The following is a 22,542-nucleotide window of genomic DNA, read 5'->3' on the forward strand; positions in this document are numbered from 1 at the left end:
CAAAGTCCCCTGCCAAAACTAACTAGAGACTAACATTGCAGTAGTCAAATGGCCAGACGCTAGTGAATGCGGGACCCGGAGAAGGTAGAAGGGGGAATCCGCAGACCAGCCCATCCCTGCACTAAGTCAGGGGCAGAGGAGCATTTTCACAACCACAAACATCAAGGGCCATGAGAATAAGGGGATTGGGTACAAACCCCTTGAAAATAACTTATGTAACTTGTAACTCCTAGAGGGCTATTTCATTCCCTTTGCGAGACCTAAACATCCAGGGTGGGAATTAATGCCTTTCTCCTTACAACTTTTAGAATTTACTGATGCATAGGGAACATTATCTTTTTCTTTCGGCACTGCTCCCAAAGAAAGCATTCAAGGGAAAGAGCCAGACTGGCTCAGGCCGAAGGACTTGCACAGATACACAGTTGTCCTTGACCAGCATACATGAAACAGAACAAACAGGCATTACCCTCACAAATGATCAAACGGGCATCACTTGCTCCCTGGCTCCCGCTAGCATTGCTGACATTACAAAGTTGCCATTTACCCACAATGATAGCACATTGAACACCTTCCTTGCTTACCAAAGATTTCTATGTACTTTGATTTACATGCTGGGAAAGGGGGCCCAGTTCACAGCAAGAAATTCTAGCAGGACCCCAAATGGAGAAGGAATCCTCACAAACGTTCAGGGCAGATTTGAAATACAAAATGGATGCAGGCATTCATATACGCTCAGGCCAATCCGCTTTCAGCCCATATGATCACAAGAACATGTAACAATTACAGATCAACCCAACCCAGCCCATATCATTCAGATACAATCCATGTCACTAGGTACCACCCAATAGGTTGTAGATACCATGGTATAAAATTAAGCGTGCTCAGTAAAAGAGTGTGGTGTTCAAGAAGAAACTGGAGGAAAGTCTTGGAGGAAAAATGGTGTGCTAGCAGTCTATTGAGGGGCGAGCCGAAAGGAGATTTTTGAAGATTCAAGGGAGAAAGCTACAGTGGAGGAAGTGTTATTTTTGATTATTTTTAGGGCACTGGAAACCCACTGGTATCAGGGCACCAGAACATGGACACAGGATAACAGATTAAACAGGACATTAGGTAAGATAACAGTCGGGGATGCAGAGAGGTGTTCAGCAAAATAAGAACGTTTTCAATAGGCGGTGAAAGCAACTTGGGCCTTTTGTGATCTGAAGTCAACAGGAAGAGAGTTCCAAATATCTCCCCAAGCTGGTAACCAATTTGAATTTGGCTATCCTGACCATGGCTGATGAGGAGCACAGAGTTCTAGGTGGGTCGTATCTGGTCACAAGATCTTTAATGTAACAAGGTGAGCTGCTATATAGAGATTTGTGCATAAGCATTGCTGCTTGAATTTTAATCAAGCAGTGATTGGAAGCCAAGTGAGATCTTGCCAGCTTTGTGAGATATGCACTCTTTTGGATTTTCCCTTGACAATCCTTTGTGCATTGTTTTGTATAACTTCTAGTGACTGTTTTTTTTACGAGCCCCAATTAAAAGGCCATTCCCAAAGTCAAACCTGGAAACAATAGTTGCCTGTGCAATCGAGGCGCTATTATAGTTAGATAGAAATGGGCACAGGTTCTTGAGTAATCTTAAGTAGTGGGTACAGTTTTTAACAGTTTGGTTAATATGGGAATCAGAGTCTAAAGCATGGTTAAGTTGAAAACCTAAGGTTTTAACCTACCTAGATACCTGAATGTGGCAGTCATTGATGGAAAAAGACATACCTAGAGTCAAGTTTGGAACAACCGTGTGTAGTACCAACTATCATCAACTCTGTTTTGTTACCATTAAGTCACATTCAGTGAAGATTCATCCAGGTCTCAATGTGCTTGTACATAGATTGAAGCGAGGTGGAGTCAAGATGGTAATCCCCTGATAGTTCAAAAACCAGCTGCGTGTCGTCGGCTTAATTTGTGAAAAACACATTGAGGCCATCCAAAAGATTACATAGTGGTTTAAATCATGGGTTGACAAGTGGGGGGGGAGATGCAGGCTCCCTTGGGGACTCTGCAGGTTATAGGTCTAAGAGGGAAGGTAGATTCCATACAACAGACTTTGGACCTGTGCAAGAGGAAGGACTGAAGCCAATCAACAGCACTAACAGTGCATGGATCGATATTGCCAAGAGTATGCAGCAACCCATTGTGGTCTATAGAATGTAAAATGCAGCCATTAAGTCCAAAAGGACAAGTAGGCCGATTTTCCCTTTATCCGAGATGTTAAGCATGTGTTATTGGAGGTCCAAAAGTGCTGTCTTTGTGCTGTAAAATGGAAGGAAACCCAAATGTGCTGTCTCTGTGGTGTAAAATGGAAGGAAACCCGATTGTCTAATGTTAAGGATATTGTTACATTCAACAAAGTATTGAAGCTGTAGAGTAGCACTTTTGTCCAGAATTTTCAAGAGAAAATTGCAGTTTTTAATAGGACATAGGTTGTTTGGGTCTTTGCAGTCAATAACATGTTTTTGGTTAGAGGAGTAATGGTTTTGATTGAGTGAGGAACCTGGTTATGGGAGAATGAGAAATTCACTAATCTAACCTGAGATGGGGCAAATATTTCCGTGTGCTAGAAAATCAGATTTGGGGGAAATCACATTTTCCGGACACTATGAAGGGCACATAGAGGATAGCGTATTAAGCATGTCTAGGATGGTAATAGGGGAGAAAATACATACGTTGGATGTCTCCTTTTGTTCTGGGTAGTAAAGAGTGCAAAGTATAGTCAGGTTTTTATTTAATTCCTGCTTGTTCTTGTCACAAGCTTTTCCAACTTTTGCTGTCAGTATCAGCGAGACAGAAGAAGTGCCAGATTTCTCCAGGGATTTAACAATTTCAAAACGTTTCTTGATCTTATTTTTGGATTCCTCCATTTGTCTATTAAATAAACTTTGCTTTGTGTCTCAGATAGCTATTTTATAGTCTTTGCCCAAGGCTTTCCAAGTAGATTTTGAGGACTCTTGTCCCTGCTTGTCTTAAGTTTTTTCATTTCACCTAGCTCTTGAGTAAACCACTTTTGGTGTCCTGCATTCTCTCTAACTAGTTTGCTGCTGAAGGGGGCCGCTGTATCTAATAGTGTTAAGGGAGGAACAAAAGAAATCAACCTGAGTTCTGGCGGTAGCTTGATCAGTGGTGGTGTTCATCATCGTGTTCAAACATTCTTTTAGATTTTCTCCAGTAACTTTTTTAAAGTTACGATTTAGGGCCGGTTAGATGGATTCTTTTGTATTCACGATCAGGTGTTGGAATTGAGCTGAATGCGAACAATGTCATCATTGAAGTTCGGTATACTAGTAAGATGCTAATATAGCTTTGATTAGTGTGCGTCATTTTAATGTGGAGGATGTCACAGTCTGTACAAGTGCTGGGAACTTGGAATAAGCCCAGCTCTGTTCTGACAATGATAGCAATACCGCCACCCCGGCCTGTAAGGTGGTACGCATGTTTATTCGCCTGGTGTAGCCAGGGAAATTATGGGCCCCTAGCTTCTGTAGTCCATGTTCCAGTAAGGAGCAGGCGGTCCAATTTATGTTGCATGACAAAATCGTGGCTGTTCGGAGCATGTTTAGCAAAAGAACGAGTGTTCAAAAATGCACATTTTAACGTAGTGCTAGTTGGGACCTTCTCGTGCAGGGGTATCTTGCATAAGTTATTAGTGGGCAACACCATTAGGCTGGTGGGCAATGCATTAGTCTCTAGCGAGATACCAGCAGGTGGAAACTTTCAGTTTCATGCCAACTTCCCCCCAGAGACTGTCTGATAGAGCTGGGCGATAAAAGATTATATGAGCAATCATTAGGGTGGAGAGGGGACGCTTTGCGTGTTTGGCCTGTAGATAATGGAGCCTTACTTTGAGTACTTACCTCGGTTGGTGAAGGGAGGACTACAGAGACCAAGTTGGTGTTAGCACTAGAATGGGGTAACACTGGCTCTGATATGATAGCATAGACAGGACCTAGTTTAATTCGAAGAGATTTGTCGACGATAACGAGCTGACTAGCTTTCTGTGTGGCGAATAACAGATTACTGCTTTCCAAATAGCCCATCTTAGAGTCAAGAAGGGAACCAGGGCTTAGGCCACCTGAGAGGACCTAATAGAGAATGGAGATGAACAAGTTACTCTCTTACCTGGTAACGTTCTTTCGATGGGATGGTCCGACGACATATTCCATATCTATGACAGTAATCACCACAGCTGTGCTGCTTTGGAAAATCTTTCGGCGCTTGCGTCCTGCGTCAATGACGTCGATACGCCGTCCTCGAGGACCTCCTCTGACGGCCGACGTCACCAGATGTTATAAGTAGGACGCACGATGCCCGCAGCCTCAGTTGTAGTTTTTTCCCTGAACGTGTGGCACGAATCTTCTGCCAGTATTACCACAGAAAGCGTTGCGGAAACGTAAGCTGCAATCGCATAAGAAATTCTGTAGCAGGGTAGGCAAGGAGGGAGCGATATGGATTACGTAGTCGGACCATCCCATCGAAAGAACATTACCAGGTAAGAGAGTAACTTGTTCTTCGAGGGGATTGGGTCCGCCGACGTATTCCATATCTATGACAGACTCCCAAAGCAGTACCAACATAAGGAGGTGGGAAAAGAATTAAGAATATACAAATTTAGAATGCCCAATCAAATTGCAGAGTAAAGGACCGCCTTGCCAAAGGCCAGATCCTGCCCCCGGATAGAATCGAGGGAGTAGTGACGTACAAAACTATGGGCCGAAGCCCAGGTGGCTGCATCACAGATATTACGAATAGGTACACCCCTCTGCAGGGCAGTAGAGGTAGCCATACCCCTGGTAGAATGGGCCCGTAAGCCTACCGGAGGGTCCCTACCCGCCAAGCGGTAACATTCGGAAATTGCCAAGATGATCCATCGAGACAAAGTCTGCTTAGTAACAGCTTGTCCGAAACGCCTTCCAGCGTAACCAATAAAGAGTTGATTGTCCACTCTGACCCGGGACATGCATGAAATGTAGAAGCTTAAAGCTCTCCTAGGATCCAGCCTATGGAGCCTCTCCTCTTCCTTACCAGGATGTGGAGGAGGATAAAATGCCAGAAGAATAACCTTCTGGCTTAAACAAAATTCCAACACCACCTTCGGAAGAAAGGAAGGACAAACTCTAAGGACAACCCTGTCCTTATGAAACACAGTGAAGGGTGACTTAACTGAAAGTGCCTGTAACTCACTCACTCTGCGAGCAGAAGTGACTGCAACTAAAAACACAGTTTTAAGGGTTAACAGTCTCAAAGGCCAGGAATGCAAAGGCTCAAAGGGAGCACCCATTAGAAACTTGAGAACAAGGTTCAGATCCCAACCAGGGAACCTGGAAAGGTGACTGAGGGAACACATTAGTAAGCCCTTGCAGAAACTGAGAAATTAAAGGGATTTTAAAATAAGAACACCCCTCAGACGAGCGCTTAAATATAAACAGCGCCGCCAGGTAACCTTTAACGGTACCCACTTGCAGGCCCTTGTGGGCCAAAGAAAGCAAAAAAGACAGAACGACAGGAATGTCACATGAAAAAGGATCCACATTCTGAACCCTGCACCAGTAGCAGAAATGTCTCCAACGGCAACAGTACAGGGACTTCGTTGCTGGCTGTCTGGCCGAAAGCAACACCTCCATCACGTTTTCGGGGAGGTCCCAATCCTTATACCTCAACTTTTCAGAAGCCAAGCGTGAAGATTAAGGGATCTGACCTCTGGATGGAGAACCTGACCCCCCCTCCCGTGAGAGCAGATCGTCTTGGTAGGGAAGACGACATGGAGGGCAGATGGACAAGTCCAGAAGGTCCGGGTACCACGTCCTCCGGGCCCATGCCGGCGCAATGAAGATCATCCGGGAACCTAACCTCCGTCACCTCCACAGCACTTGCAGAATGACGGGGACTGAAGGAAACGCGTACAGCAGCGGGAAGGACCACTCCACCACGAACGCGTCCCCTAAGGCTCCTTTCGGAGGAAATTCCCGTGAGCAGAACTTTTTGCAGTTCTGGAGGCGAAGAGATCCACTTGAGGGGTCCCCCAAAGGGCGAAGATCTCCAGGAGAATCTCCTGAGCCAGCTCCCACTCGTGAGGGATCATGCTCTGCCTGCTCAGAGCGTCCGCTGTCTCATTTTCGTCTCCGGCCAGATGAACTGCCGAGATCGAAATTTCCTGCTGGATGGCCCAGAACCAGAGCTGCATTGCCTCCCTGCACAGAGGAAGTGACCCTGACCCCCCCGTTTTTGTTGAGGTAGTTTATGGCCAATGTGTTGTCCGTCAGAATCAGGACATTCCTTCCTCGCATAGTCGGCAGAAAAGCCTTCTGGGCAAGCCTGACGGCCCTCAGCTCCAACAGATTGATATGGAGTGTGGACTCCAATGGAGACCAACGACCGCCGACTGTCAACTCGTTGGCATGAGCTCCCCATCCAGTGAGGGATGCGCCCGTCACGATCGTCACCTCCGACCAGGGTAGCCAAAATGGAGCCCCCTTCATCGGATTGCCTTTGACGGCCCACCACAGAAGGTCCTGGGCGACCGAGGGCAGCACCTGAACGGGGTTCGACATCCTGCCGGAGGACTGAGACCACTGGAGCTTGAGTGCTCATTGCAAAGATCACATCCGCAACCTGGCCTCTGGCCCCAGAAGAATGCAGGATGCCATGAGGCCGAGCAATCTCAAGAACTCGAATGCAGGGAGACTCTGGGCATGTTGGAACGTGTGCACCATCTGCTGAATGTGATGAGCCCTCACCTGGGGAGGAAATCACTGCCCTAGAGACATGTCTAGCACTGCTCCGATGTACTGGAGCCTCTGAGTTGGTGTCAAGTGGGACTTCTTTAAGTTGAGGGAGAAGCCCAGCTTGTGGAGGGAGTGGCAGGTGACGGACAGATTATCCAGGACTTGCTCTGGAGAGCGCGCCCTGATCAAACAATCGTCCAGGTATGGGTAGACGTGAATCCCCCCTTGCCTGAGATGCGCTGCCACAACTACCATGAGCTTGGGGAAGAAACTTGGGGTGGAGGTCAATCCGAACGGCAGGACCCGAAACTGAAAGTGCCAGTCGCCAACTGCGAACCTCCGGTACTTCTTGTGCTTTGGATGGATCGGTACATGAAAATAAGTGTCCTTGAGGTCGAGAGACACCAACCGGTCCTGAAGTTGAAGGGCCTGGAGGACTTGAGAAAGAGTAACCATCTTGAACTTGTCCTTCCTGAGGAGTTTGTTCAAACCGTGCAAGTCCATGATGGGTCTCAATCCCCCGTCTTTCTTTGAAATAAAAAAATAAGGGGAATACCATCCCTTGTTCCTCTCCGCTATAAGGCACCAGTTCTATGGCATCTTTCTCCAGCAGGGATTGAATTTACTGCGCAAGGAGCGGATCCGGACTCTTCAAAGAGAAGTTCCCTGGTGGATTGTCGTGAGGCCTCTGCCGGAAAGGAAGACGGTAGCCATGGGCTATGATCTCCAGAACCCACACATCTGAAGTAATGGCACGCCATTCGGCCGGCGAAGCATGAGCCTCATGACTGAGCAGAAGCAGCTGCGGCGTTGCCTGACGGCAAAGAGGCAACTGCTCGCGCGGCCTTGGCACCTCGAGTACCTTGTTTTCCACCTCTGGCGCTCTTACGGTTGCCCCTATGACTTGCAGCTCCTCTCGCTTTACTAAAGGATGAGTAATAACGAAAGGAACCTCCCCTCCATTGCTGTTCCCTAGGACGAAAAGGCAGAGGTTGGCGGACTGCAGCCCCCAATGACTTTGCTGCAGCTTTGGAGGTTTGCAACCTCTCAAGGCTCTCGTCAGCCTTGCTGCCAAAAAGATGTTCACCATCAAAGGGCATGTTGAGGAGCCTGGCTTGCACATCAGGAGCAAACCCCCGACTTCCTCAACCATGCAAACCTGCGTATTACGGTGCTCGCCGCCATGGACCGGTTGACACAGTCTGCCATGTCCAAACCCGACTGAACAGACTCTCACATGGCATCCTTGCCATCCTGAATAATAACAAGAAAACCATCCCACTCGTCCCCTTCGGTAATATGTTCAGCCGCTAAGGAAGTACAGTTCCACAGAGTGTGCATGAAACGTGAAAGGCACATACGGAGTTGGCCGCCTGAAGATCCATACCCACTGAGGAAAACACTTTCTTCGCCAAGCCATCAAAACGCTTGTCGTCCCTATCAGGAGGGATGGTAGGATACGACGCCTGCTTTGTGGGGCCGTAGCTGCCTGCACCACCAAACTCTCCGGAGTGGGGTGCGTGGTCAAGTAGCAGGGGTCACTACTGGCTGGGCGGTATTTTCGCGGCAAAGACTTGCCCACTGCCGGGAGACTCTCCGGAGCAGTCCAAGCCGCTGCCACCCTTCTTTGCAGAGCCATATGGAATGGCAGTACCGCGTCAGTGGGTGGACCTTGGTCGAGGATATCCGTCAGGTCATCCTGCACAAAATCAACTGGGGGCGCTGACCACCCCAAATAGTCTGTGACCCTCAACATAAGGTGCTGGTACGATGACTCGGCATGGGTGCCAGGCTCAGGCCTACAAAACTCCACCTCCGGAGAGGTGTCCAGACCACTGGCGTCATGCAGTGACTGACGGAGGTCCTCTATCTGGCAATGACCAGAAAGAATCTCATCTGGTACCGTGTCTGGAACCAACCCATCTTCAGAACCCTCTTCCACCTCGGAAATATACTCCATAGGCTGCAAAGTGGGCTTTGAATAAGGGAGAAAGACATGTTTTGCCTTGGCCATAGCGTTTCTAGGGGGTTCCCCGTGCCACAGGGTACCTCCGACACCACAGCCTTGAAAGGCGCCGAGCGCGTCGAGTGAAACGGTGTCGAGTGACTCTACGTCGAGCGCGGCACCGACAGCATTGACAGCTTCGATACAGGCCTCGAGGGCGGAGCCCCGAGCGTGTCCTTCGACAGCCTGGGCGCCGATGGTGTCGTCGACTTCCTCAGAGGTGGGGGCCCGAGAGAGTCCGTCGGCGACCTCGGCGTCGACGTAGTCTTCGAAGACTTCACAGGTGCACACGGGCTCGAGCGCGTCGAGGACCGGGACCTGGAACGGGCATGACTAAAACGATTCCCCTTTTCCGAGCGGGACCTTTCCCACGAATCGTGCCGACCACCCGAGCCCGAAGGCGTACGAGCGGTGTCTCTAGTACGGTCACGGCCGACCCCACTCGGAGGCACGGACAGGCCGGTGCCCTGCGATTCAAGAATCGCCACCATTTTCTTCCAGAAGGAGGCCCATTCCTCCGGAGAGGAACGCTTGGTGGGATAAGAAACCCGCCGACGGGCAGAGTCCTCGGATGAGGACGGGGAAGGTGACCGATGATGGCTCTTCCGGGAGTGCCTCAAAGAGGCAGAGGAGTGACGGGACCCACTCCGGGATGGAGACCCCCTAGACATACAACTATGATGCAGAGAGTCGCCCCTCGAATCGTCCGTCGAAAGCCCAGTGGACCTCGCCTTCCGGGGCTTGGACACCTTACCGACCGACAGCTTCTTCTTACGTTCCCGCAAGGCCTTGGACATAAGCGTCTGGCAGTCGACACAATCATCCGTGTCGTGGGCCTCCCCGAGGCACCAGAGGCAGGCGTCGTGCGAGTCCGTCACCGACATCTTGGACCTGCAGTCCCCACACTTCTTGAAGCCCGGGCGCGGGGTGGAAGAAGAGGAAGACATCCCGATAATACTTCACAAACAAACAGGTTCGAAGAACCGAAAGAACAGAAACTCCAAAGAGTCGAGGTGCGCTGAGATCTCCGAAGCGAACACGTTCGCAGAAAGAACCAAACTGAGGCTATGGGCGTCGTGTATCCTACTTATACCATCCGGTGCCGTCGGAGGAGGTTCACGAGGATGGCGTATCGACGTCATCGATGCAGGACACAGACGCCGAAAGATTTTCCGAAGCAGCACAGCTGTGGTTATTACTGTCATAGATATGGAATACGTCAGAGGACCCAATCCCCTCGAAGCAATGTTTAGGATGGAATGGTACTCACCCAGAAGGGCTTGGGCTAGGCAACAGAAAGAGCGGGGAACAGCATCTTGCCGTCACGTCCAGGCACAGAATGGCAAAGACTGGTTTGTCGCTGAAGTGCTAGACATTTTCTTAAAGCAACAGTGGGGCCACTGGAAAATGTAGTGTTCAATCTCGGAATGTCCATTCCGTGAAGGAGAGTGCTTTATCTCTCAGCATTTCAACAGTGCGACAGATAAAGTCAAATAGTATCCTAATTGCGAAGATAATACTGGTCTGGTCTTGCTAATTCAATAAAAATATCTCACTGCAGAATAAAATTAAAATCAATGGCTAGCGTTACTCCAGAATGGACGAAACGTGTAACCTCTGCAAACGCTAAATGGTACAACAATGACAACAGGTTCAATCGCTATACCTGAGAAAAGGGCCAACAGCAGAGTGCATATATCGGTGAAGACCGGCTTGTCGCAGCTGTCCAGTTATCACCTGCACAGTTATGCTGAGGAGGTAGGAGGGCTAGAGTCGGCATTTTGGAGAGGACTGAAGGCTGAGAGAGAGGGAGGGCTGAAGGGTGAGGGAGAAAGAGAGAATCTTTGCCATTTATAAGGTGGAGAACGGAAGAAAACTAGATGGGGAGATAGAGTTACAAGACCTTAGGAGAACAGACAGCCCTGCTACCAAAAGAGGTTTGGTATGTTCTAGCCTGCCAGGTTGGCCCAGGACAGATTTGAGAGGATGAAGGAGGTAAGCAATGGTATAACCTCACTGAGGGAATCTATGTCTTGGATAGCCAGGAGTGGACCCTAGAGCGGTGGCGGGTGGGTGTTTCAGGTACGAGGGACCGCTACCCTCCCAAAGTCTGGCCTAAGAGTCCAAGAAAAGCAGACCACTGAGGGTAAAGAATGGTGTCTACTGCCACGAGAGTTTAAGGATTTTAAGGCTTTGTCAACCCTCTAACGTCTGGTCCTCAGAGGTCCCTTGTTGGGGGCTCTGTGGCAAAGGTTTCAGGAACTCTAAAAATCCAGAGAATAAGAATGTGGTGTTGGACTGGAAATTAGAATGGGTCAGGGCAGGTTCAATTTTATAGACCACTTTTGCGTTGCTCAGAATTCCTTGGTGAAGAAACCATCTTCCGTTTAATTGTGTGACTAAATATTATTTTAAGAAAACTGTTGTCCCTGCTTGATCACATTGCTGGATGTCAGTGATCATATGTTGGAAACTGGTGTGTTTCACCACTTTTAAATTATTTATATTAAGGTGCAATATATGTTGCAGTTACCCATTCCCAACATGACAGTTTTACAATAAAGCTAGTTACCTCTGTGTCATAGAAGATGCATCTACCGTCATAAGTGCCAATTACTGCATATTTCCCATTTTGACAGAAGTTTGCTGCTGTAATTAGTCTTGTCTGACCATCAACTTCATTCCATAATGCAACTTTTTTATCTGGAATATTCCAGAGGCGGAGTTTCCCATCTAATGACCCGCTCAAAAAATAGCGGTCATCCTGAAAATAAAAAAGGAGGTACATAATATTATTTAGTGGGAACGTTTGTGTTTCATACTCCACACAGTTTAGCTAAACTTTTTCCTACATGTAGACAAAGAAAGGATAAAAAACAGAATTGTGTGAACCGAACAATTTTAGAAACAAATATACACAACCATAATAATTGATTCACACAACATGTCATTGTTTTTTTTTTTATAATTAACAACCATTCCTCAAACTTTTTAAATGTATTTTTTACACACTGCCAATTAATATTGCATGACAAACTAACATAAATAAATTAGGTATGCTTCACTAGACGATTCACTAGATATCCTCACTCCTCCCCATCGTGGAAGCCCTTTTCCATGAGTCTAAGAGGTGCAGCCGCTACCCAATAATCCTGCTAGGGATGGTTTAATGCTGGAGGATCTCATGGGGAGGGACTCCCCCACTTGAGATAAGGATGACCACCTTCGATACAACCTGTTGAGCAACATCACACACCCACATTCCTTAGCCCACCCCCAATTTCAAACCACTATGTTGAGAGTGAACCAATTCATTTCTGTAGTACCTGGGGTACAGCCAAGACAGAAAATACTAAGACGAAGAAGAGCACAGAAAACATGAGGATTACTGAATGTGCTAGTACTGTGACAAGCTGGCTCACAAGTGGCATGAGGAACACCAAGGAGCCATTGACAACAGGTGTTGACATTAAGCTGGGGCAGAGTAAGCACTATAAAGTGGAAACAGAAGGACTAGCCATCTACCTTCTGCAGAGGAAGCCGACTGGTGGCTGAGGGAGACCTGTGACGGGTCTTGTGTCGGCAGGATCGAGCCCAAAGGAAAGCAGGCAATGCAGTGGTACGACCTCCAGGAGGAGGCAGACCATGCGGTCCAATAATGGTGCCTAGACTGCAAGAAGCCACAACACGCATAGTCGCCACAGAAGCAGTAAGAAGCAGACAGCTACAGGAATCAGGAAGAATACTGACCCAGTCCCTGGAGAGACCGGTCCCGTGCAAGCAAGTCCCAGAAAATAATGGGACGCATGGGTGGACCGGTAGGGACGTGGGGGCAGTAGAGAGGCCTCTGCTTCATGCTGGGGCAAGAGTAAGGCCTACCAGAGGGCCATCAAGGGTCGGGAACCCAAAACAAGGCAAATAGTGCATCCCAGGAGAGCTTCCTGGTAACAGTGGCAGGGAAAAGCCCACCGACCACCAGTGAAGGGTCTGGAACTCCGATATAAGGAAAACAGGCATCAGAGGAAAGCATCCTCACAGCAGTGGCAGACATAAGCCCACTGACGATCGGAGTGGGGTCTGGGACCCCAACACCACTGAAACAGGCATCTGAGGAAATCTTCAATGTCACAGTGGCAGAGATCAGTCCACGGAAATCCAGAGAATGACTTGGGACTTTGCTGATTTTAAAATTTGTTTATTGGCATTTGTTATTAAGTACAACCACAGGGCAGTTATCTCAACTGCCATTAGAGGACGACTTGCATAGCATCTCGGATCAATAACATTAGCAGCTTTAACATTAAAACATTGAAACATTAAAACATTAAAACGTTAACTATCTCCAGTTTCTGTTTCCTGAGAATCCGGTGTCAAATGGGGGCGTAAAGGGGGGTTAAACCCTACTGGAAGGGTGGGGCTTCGGGTCGGGACTACGAGCGGCCAAAAGCGACCGCTTCCGGGGCTCCCATTTAGTCTATGGATCTTCTTATGGTGGGTTCATGTCGGCTCATGGGGGCTTATCGTCGGAGGGGTAGAACAAGGGGTCTGTGAGTGCCCTCCAGGCGTCTAAGGTCATGCTTGAGGCTTCTGCGGATCTGGCCACACTTTGCTCCCAGGCTTTTGTTTCAGCTAGCACCCAGCGTTTAAGTTCCTTGTGCCAGATTTTCTGTTGAGGCCCCGATGGTTTCTTCCAGGACATCGCGATTGTCCTCTTTGCCAGGATGCACATGATGTCCATTAATTTGGCGAGGTGCTTTAGTTTTGCTGGTCTGGGATATGTGCCCAATAGGCATACCGCCGGAGACCATTCGTATCTGGTTAGCTCCAGTTTCGCACTAGTTTGTTGAATAAAGGACCACAGGGACTGTGTCCTGGCGCAGTGCCAGAATGTGTGAAAGAGATCCGCATTGTCCATTTCGCACCATGTGCATTTGGAACTCTGAGTTGTGTAAAGTTTGGCTAGCCTGGATGGGGTTAAGTATGTTCGGTGCAAGAGGTTCAGTTGTATTTGTCTAAATCTATGATTTCTTGACACTGTCCTAGGAAATGTTAGGGCCCTTTCCCATTCGCCATCTGATAGTTCTTGGCCTATATCTGCTTCCCACCTGGATTTCAGGCTAGCGCTGCGTGGGTTGGGGGTGTCGTTTAGGTGGCCATAGATCTGAGACACCGGTCTTCCTTGCTCACCCAATTCATATAGTAGTGTGATCAGGGGGCTTGTTTCTGGTTCTTCTGGCCATGTTGGCCATTTGGTTCTTGCGGTAGATCTCAATTTTTGGTACCACAGAAACTGGCCTGCGTGAACATCGTTTTCTTCTTGGAGGGTTTTGAATGCTTTGAACTCCCCCTCTGTGTATAGGTCCCCCCATGAGTATATCCCCTTTTGTTCCCAGCGTCTGAGATGCTGTAAGTCCTCGGGGGTTTTGCATAGGTTCGAGATCAGCGGTATGTTCGGGGAGTATTGGTATTTGGCATGGGCAAGGGCTTCAGCCCTGCGCCAGACTCTGCGGCCAAGAGTAACCAACATTGGAGCTTTAAGTATCAGGTGGGCGGGGGCCCAGGGAAGTTCTTTCATATACAACGGGGAGATCAGTGGCTGCAAGAGTGGTGTTTCTGAGGTGGCATCGTCAGCTAGCCATTTGGTGATAAAGCCAAGTTGAGCTGCCAGATAGTATTTTTCGAAGTTTGGGAGTTGGATTCCCCCCTGGGTGTACGGTAATGATAAGGTAGTGAGTGCTATCTTACGTCTTCCCTTACCCCACAAGAAATCTCTTATCTTTTCCATTAGGCGAAAAAAGGATGCTTTGATATAGGAGTGTACGTTTTGGAACCCATACAAAAATCTAGGGAGGACGATCATTTTGATTATGGAGGCCCTGCCCATCATGGATAGGGGAAGTTTCGCCCAGAAGGCCATAGATTTCCTTAAGGCGGGAAGAGCAGACTTAGTGTTGTGCTCATGCATTTGTTCCGGGGAGTGCATTATGTGTAACCCTAAGTATTTGAACGAGGTGTGTTCCCATTTTATTCCCGCCAGGGGAGGTTGCGATGTCACCGTTCCCTTAAGGTTTGCTAGGGGGAAAAGACAGGATTTTGCTCGGCTGAATTGTATACCTGAATACTTCGCAAAATTGTCGAGGACGTCCATCATCGTGGGCACATTGTTGTATGGGTCTTTGACAAATAGTAAAACATCGTCCGCATAGAGGGAGATAATGTGGTCCGAGTTGCCCAGGCGGATTCCAGAGTCGAAAAATTGTTTACGGAAGTAGATAGCAATGGGTTCTAGTCCCAGCACATAGAGCATAGGGGAGAGAGGACAACCTTGTCTGGTTCCCCTGCATATGTTCCAAACCTCTGATATATGTTTCCCGGTTTTTACTCTGGCTCTAGGCTCTGTGTATAATATCTTGATCCACCTAATGAACCCCGGGCCGAAGCCAAACTCCTCCAACACTGCTATTAGCCATTCCCAAAAGATTGAATCGAACGCCTTGATAGCATCAAGGGACAACAGGGCGTATGGTTCTGTGCAGTCTGCAGTTTGGGCAATAACGTGTTGCACCCTGCGCAAATTCATGGTAGTATTTCGGGCTGGTATGAAGCCGCACTGATCTTCATGTATTACATCCCCTATGAGTCTGGCTAATCTGTTCGCTAATACTGTCGTAAGGATTTTCACGTCGCAGTTAAGGATTGCTATCGGACGGTAAGAGTCGCATCTATCAGGGCGCTTATTAGGCTTAATGATCGGGGTCAGGAGGGTCTCCCTCATGGTGTCGGGTAGAATTCCTATTTCATGTGCTTCTCGAAAGACCTCGTGTAGGAGGGGCGTTAGGGTGGACTCATATGCCTTGTAAAATTCAGTGGGCTGGCCGTCGCTCCCAGGAGTCTTACGGGTGGCTAGTGATCTAATTGCCTCTGAGATATCCTCGGGTGTAATGTCTGCGTCTAGGGCCTCAGATTGTTCCGGAGGTATCTTGGGGAGCCCTATTTCTTCCAGAGTGTTCATGATTTGCTCTAGGGGAACCTGATCCTTGTGGGAGTAAAGGTGTTCATAAAAGCCCTTAAAGGTTTTGTTTATGGCTTGATGTGTCTGTGCTACCCCTCCATCTTCAGTCTGTAGCCCCGTGATTGTGTGTCTGGGGTGTTCTTTCCTGCAGAGCCAAGCTAGCATTCTACCAGGTTTATCTGCCTCAGTGTGTATCCTGTCGGTTTTGGTGGCATAGTCAAATTTGGCGAGCCTGTCCCATGCTAAAGTAGTGTTATTTCTAAGTTCTTTGAGGTTGATCTCTCTCTGCTCCGTGATAGCCGGGGCCCTTTCCAGTTGTTCAATCTGCTGTTCCCAGTGGTTCAGCTCGCCTCTAAATTGTTTCCTAATGCCCCCTGCTCTAGCTATGATTTCCCCCCTTGTCACTACTTTTAGGGCGTCCCACATCGTGCCTGTTCGGTCCACGCTTCCGGTGTTACTTTCAATGAAGCTCTCTATAAATTTGTGTAGGTCATCTCTGAATACTGGATCATCAAGGGCATCTATCGGCATTCTCCACATTGGAATGGGAGGCCTGGGGCCCGTGTGGTTCCAGTCTACCAGGAGTGGTGAGTGGTCGGAAATGGTTCTGCCCAGATATTGGGCGTCGGCTATTTGTGGCAAGTGTTCATTGCTTATGAGGACATAGTCTAGCCTCGTGTGGAGACCGTGAGGGGAGGAGAAATATGAGTAACCCCGGGCATCAGGATGACACTCTCTCCAGGTGTCTGATAGGTGCAACCTATGTATTAGTAGGGAGAGGGCAGTTGTGGCCGCTGAAGGTCCCTTTGGGTGCGGAAGGGACCTATCTAGTTTTGTATCATGGACACAGTTGAAGTCTCCCCCCCAGAAAAGGATTCCATGTCTGTATGGTGCAATCTTAGCGTACATCGAGTTTAAGTGGGATGGGATGTTGGTGTTAGGGAGGTAAGAGTTGACTATGCAGATTTCTGTTTGTTCTAGTCTGCCCCATAGTATTACGAACCTCCCCTCTGGGTCTGTCTCCGACTTAATTAGATGGAAAGGGAGTTGTGGGTGAATCCAGGTAAATACTCCCCTTGCATATTTGGAGTACGAAGTTCCGACCCCTTGGCCTCCCCAGTGTTCCCTCAACCTCGCCAGTGATTCCGCCGTGCAGTGTGTCTCTTGCAGTAGCGCTATCTGCACTTTCTTTCTGGTCAAATAGGATTTGATTCTATTACGGCGTAGGTAAGAGCCCAGGCCCCTCACGTTCCAGGTCAATATCTTTATGTTTGCATTAGACGACATTTCGGGGTAGTTGAGTTACACTTACAGTCATTTGGCCCCTGCCGACCAACTTTTCCGCTGTGTCCCGGCCTCCTCATCGTCTGGCCCCTCATTCCGACTTCGATCTTTCCGCTGATTGGAGATTTTTGAACTTGTGGAACTCCCATCATGTTAAATGGGGGAAAACTAGACAAAACTTTTCAAACTGTCCCTAGCAGTTGCTTTTAACTTGCAGCGCTCAGGGGTTCCTGAGCCTTCCAGGCCAGTCCTGGCCTTCCGGATCAGGTTGTGTGTGAGCAAAGTGCTCACTCCTTTCTTTGGTGGGGTGGGTTGCTTGTCCGCCGCTCGTGTGTTCCTCCGAGCTCTTGTCCGATGTAGCATGCATCACAGCAGGACTTTCGTGGTGATTCATTCGTCTGCAGTTCGTTATTGCCTGTGCTTTTATTTTTGGGGGGGGAACTGTCTTTAGCCTGCTTTCACCGGGGGGAGAACGGTTATCTCCGAACTAAGTTCTGTGGTGCTTCCTTGTCGTCCGCCAGATTATGCTCGAGCCACAAGTTGGCAGCGGCCGGGGTTTCCAGGAATGTCGCCTTTCCGTTATACAAAATCTTGAGACGTGACGGGTAGAGCAGCATATACTTCAAGTTGAGCTTTCTCAGCCGAGCTTTTATTGGAATGTAGGAATTTCTGGCCTGCTGCACCGCCGGGGTGTAGTCCGGATATATAACTATTGTTGAGTCTTTTCTTTTTATCTCCCCGCCTTCTCTGGAAAACCGTAGTATGGTTTCGCGGTCTCTGAAATTTAAGATCTTGGCTATGATCGGCCGGGGATGAGATCCGGGCGGAGGGCGCTTCTGGAGAGACCTGTGGGCCCTTTCAACAGAGAACCCCTGGGAGAGGTTTCCCGCCCCTACCTCTTGTTGCAGGAGCGTTTCAATGAAGGTCGTCGGGTCCGGGCCTTCCAGGTCTTCGGGAATTCCCAGTATGCGAATATTGTTACGGCGCGCGCGGCCTTCGGCATCTTCAGAGCGGGCCTCCAGTCTTGCCACCTTTTGTTCCAAATCTCTGACCGTTTTTTTTAGATCTCGGGTGTCTTCAGTATTTTCATGTAAGGTAGTCTCTGCCAGTGTGACTCGTTCCGTTAGGTTGCGGGCATCCTGGCGCATGAGTTGCATATCCGATTTTACCTCTTCCAGTCGTCCCTCGAGTGATGTGCGGAGGGCAGCTATTGCTTGGAGGACTTGCGTGTGTTTAAGGTCCTCTTCCTGTTGGGGCGAGTTTTCGGGGGTCTCCCGGTCTTGTTGTGCTGATTGTCTTTGGGATCTGCTTGTTGTAAAGGAGTCCATCGTGACTAGTTTCGGTTTGATCTTGGGGGGAGACATCCCTTGGCTTGGGGGTTATGAATGCGATCTCCTGCGGAGTGCAGGTCCGGCTCCGGCCCTTGTTTGGTAGTTTACCTGGGGACCCCGCCCCAGCTCTTCCGCTGTTTCTGGCCGCACGCGTTTCTGAGGTCAGTTCCCAGAAGCTTGTGGGTGCGGGTTTTTGGGAAGCCTCAGGTTAGCAGAAGACGTGGTGCAGATCAGTTTAGTTTCCTGTGTTTGGGTGGGTTCCGATTCCTGGGTGCGCCCCAAGCGGGCTGTTGTCGTCCCCAGTTTCCGCAGCGATCGCCCTTTATTGCTGTAGGTCTAGTTTGTTTCTTGGGTGGGCTCCAGGGACGGCCAGGGCCCTGCTGGGCCAGATCGGGCCTCCCCGCTGGAGTTAATGCAGGGCCCCAGGGTCAGCCGCTGCGGCGCAGCCTCGGACCTCCGGAGGATCGAGGGAAGGTCAGGCGCCGGCGAAGGGGGCCCAGCCCGGCCCGCGTCGCTGCACCAGGGTCCTCCGTCTGCAGCAGCGCCCCCGGCGCCTCCACCCGGCCAGAAGCGCACCCGGTCCCACCGTTCCGGCTCCCCCAGCCGCAGCGGTCCGATGGATGCTCTGGGCGGACGCGGCCGGATCAGTCGCCTCACGCAGTGGGCGCCGCCATCTTGAAGGCGCAAGGGGCACGGTCCCGGGCTCCCCGTTCTCCGGCGTCCGCTCACCGATTTCGTCCGATTTTGTTGTCGAGTGGAGGCAGTCGGTTCCCCCTGTGGGATTCTGGAGTTGTGTCAGGTCTCGCACAAGGATTAAGCGAGAGCAATTCGTTCGAGTAAAGGATCACGGACGGAGCTCCGTGGAAGTCTGTCCTCACGGCATGCGCGCTGGCCACGCCCCCTTGGGACTTTGCTGATATAGTGAAAGAGTGGCAAGATAAAATCCAAGTTGGAAAAGAACTCTCAAACACCAGGAGAAAGGAGTCATTCTTCTGGTGAGAAATCTGAATCCTTTCAAGTACACTGAAGAGATGCCAGGGGAAGGATGTCATTCCCCCTGGCCTTGTTGTGAACTATATAGGAGAGTGCAGACCAGTACCAGGAGAAGGCAAGCATTCTTCTGGTACATAAAATTCACTGTACACAGTGTTGGATTACAAGCCAGGGCGTGAGTCACAACACCTAGCATCCATTTACAAGAGGACATTTTGCTAACACCTCCAGTATACAAGGAGAAGGGAGTCCCTACTCCTAAAGAAGGAACTTTCTGTTTGATTATATTATTCTTTGGTTGTAGCGTAAGGGATACAAGTAGGTTGTGACATAGGACAGTGGACTTTGACAGACATTCTGACATATCCTTTAGTATTAGTTTGAGGCAGGTAAATCCCCTTTTAGGAGATAGGGATAGTGAGGATTCTTTTACCATGAATAAATTAATAGTTACTCACTGCAGTGACTAATGTACTCCTAGTCCATAGTCCAGACTGCATGGGCGTCCATCGCTAGGGATGGAAGACGGAACCTTTTTCAACAGAAAAACATTCTTGACCTTTAAATTAAGATGCGCGGCCCTGCGAGCATGTGCTCCTCTGACTTTGCCCAGTAGCACCAATCCTCAGTCCCCATCAACGCGTCAACAATATTAATATTGCCTAATGACACCAGTATTTTTAGGTGGTGGGGGGATGGTGGAACATATGGAGGAAAGGGATGTATGGAGGAAAGGGGTCTATGGACTAGGAGTACGTAAGTCACTACGCGAGTAACTATTCATTACTCCTACGTCCCATTCCCTTTCCTCCATACTGCATGGGCGATTACAACTGAATGTAGCCCCAGGCTGGAGAGGTGACCCTCCCTAAGAAAATAAGTTCCTTAGAATCGCCTGTCCGAAAGCCGCGTCTGACCCTAGCTGGCGTCCAAACAGTAGTGCTTACAGAAAGCCTGGAAGTGGTTTGTGCTGTCCCTCATAAGCCTCCTTGATGACAGCAACCATCCATCCATCCATCCATCTATCTTGCAATAGCGGCCTTGGATGCCCGACAACCAGGCCTTGACCCACCCAAGATGAAAAATAGAGCGCCCACCTTGCGGAAGCTCTTGGGCCTATCCAGATACAATTTCAGAGCGCCTCCCTGCTGAGGACCTGCCACAGCACCTGTCTCTGGAATGCAACTGCTGTGGCTTGAAAGCTTGAAGTGCTTTGAGAAACGCTACTAGTCCCAGAAGGTTGATGTGCTTTCTGGTTAACGCCTGTATCCAAAGGCTGTGAGCAGTGTGATGAAGGAAGTGTACCCCCCCCACCCTATCATTGGCGCATCTGTTGTAAGAGTGGCCTCGATCGCTGGTGTGTGGAAAGGCATTCCCTTAGCAGATTGTTTATGTTCCACCCCTGTAGCGATTGACACAGAGGTTGCAAAACCACCACACGATCGTCCCACAACCCGCTTGCCTGCGACCATTACTTTGGTAGCCACTCTTGCATTGGATGCATGCGCAGCCTGGCGTGAGGCACTAGGTAGATGCAGGAAGCCATCATTCCCAGCAGGCGCATTGCCTTTCGTACCATCGCCTGACAACTGGCTACATACTGGGGTGTTTGAAACATGTTTTGGACACTCTTCGGAGGGGAAGACTAGTCTGTGTGTTTTGATTAGTGCCCTCAGAAATGGCTCGACTTGGCTCGGCACTAGACTTGATCCTTTTCATTTATGGAGAAGCCCAATTGGAACAGCAAATTGATAGTCTGTGCGTGTTTTGAAGGCACCACTGAGGAGAATCCCTGGTAATTAGCCAGTCTATCTAAGGGTACACTGGAATGAACTGCCTTTGCAAGTGGGCAGCCACCTCTATTAGCACCTTTGTGAATACCCCGGGGGCTAATGCAATGTCGAATGGTAGCCCTTTTAATTGGTAGTGCTTGTCTCCCATTTTGAATCCAAGGTATTCGTTTGTGCGCTGGCAACATTGAAATATGGAAGTATGTATCTTTCATGTCCAATGTTGCCATGTAATCCTATAGTTTCAGTTGAGCGATGACCTCCTGCAACGTTGTCATCCTGAATTATTTGGGTTTGACGTACATTTTTGCAGGGTGCAGGTCAAGCACTGGGCGCATTGTTAGCTCTCTCTTTGGAACAAGGAAGTACATTGAATAAATACCTGGATTTTGTTCCAGGAACAGTACTAGTTCAATTTCTCCCTTTTGGTGTAGAATTTCGATTTCCTCCTGCTGGATGATTAGGTTTTCAGAGAACATTCTTCCTGTTCAAGGTGGATGGTGGCGAGGTGTTTTTAGGAACTCCACCAAGTACCCCTTGGCCACTGTGTCTAGAACCCAGCCATCTGACATTATTCCCTCCCACTGCTGGGCTAAGAGTGTTATGCGACCCCTGACTGGGGACACATTGGAGGGAACAAGGATAGGCCTGTCATTTGGGAGCAGGGTCTGCTGTGCCCCTAGAGGTCGCAGTTCTGCCTTGTACTTTCCCACAGCGAAACCCATGCTGTTGGTACTGGTAGGAGGACTGGGCCTGGCTACTGTAGAAGGAGGCACTAGACGTGCATGCGCCGGCTTGGCCTGACCTGGTGAACCCATGCGCCTGGAGGTTTCGGCATGTGTTCAATACCCTTTTTTGGATGAAGGGTGTGTTAGATATTTGACCCAGGGTCTTGATGGTCTCATGCTCCTTTGTGGTTTCCAGCTAGTTGTCAACTGACTGACCAAAGAGGGGACCCTCCTCGATGGGCATATTGATAAGGGCTGTCTGTGTTTCCCTAAGCCAATAATGTCTTTTTAGGAGGGTTCCCTCCACAATGACTCTTCCCGAAGTGTCTGCAGAATCCAGAACATTTTTCAGTATGTTTTGAGACACTTGTTTGCCCTCGGTGGCAACTTTGAGAAGGTGTGAGCGAGCCAGTTCTGGTATCGAATCAATAAGTTTCATGACGTTGTCCCACTGAGTGCTGCTGTAGCTGGCAAGCAAGGTAACATTGTTTTCTATTTGTGTTAGGTATGCAGCAGAAGTAGTGATCCGCTTACCAAGCGTACAAAGCCTTTTGCACTCCTTGTTGGGAGGTGAGGAGGAGAGTGGCACACAAACTTTCTGGTGGGGGTAACCATCAGTGAATCTGGCTTGACGTG

The 22,542-nt window shown here is 49.2% G+C and overlaps 1 protein-coding gene across 4 annotated transcripts in view; it reads right to left on the reverse strand.

The window, feature by feature from the left end:
- WDR44 (WD repeat domain 44) overlaps positions 1–22,542 on the reverse strand; it is a 1,281,409-nt gene that overhangs the window by 177,021 nt on the left and 1,081,846 nt on the right. For all 4 annotated transcript variants that reach the window (XM_069612853.1, XM_069612855.1, XM_069612854.1 and 1 more), the window contains one exon: positions 11,341–11,532. In XM_069612853.1, the coding sequence (XP_069468954.1) occupies positions 11,341–11,532 (192 nt within the window). The remainder of the gene's footprint in view (positions 1–11,340; positions 11,533–22,542) is intronic.

Source organism: Ambystoma mexicanum, chromosome 5p (assembly GCF_040938575.1).
Source record: "Ambystoma mexicanum isolate Mex_15411 chromosome 5p, UKY_AmexF1_1, whole genome shotgun sequence".
NCBI classification, from domain to species: domain Eukaryota; kingdom Metazoa; phylum Chordata; class Amphibia; order Caudata; family Ambystomatidae; genus Ambystoma; species Ambystoma mexicanum.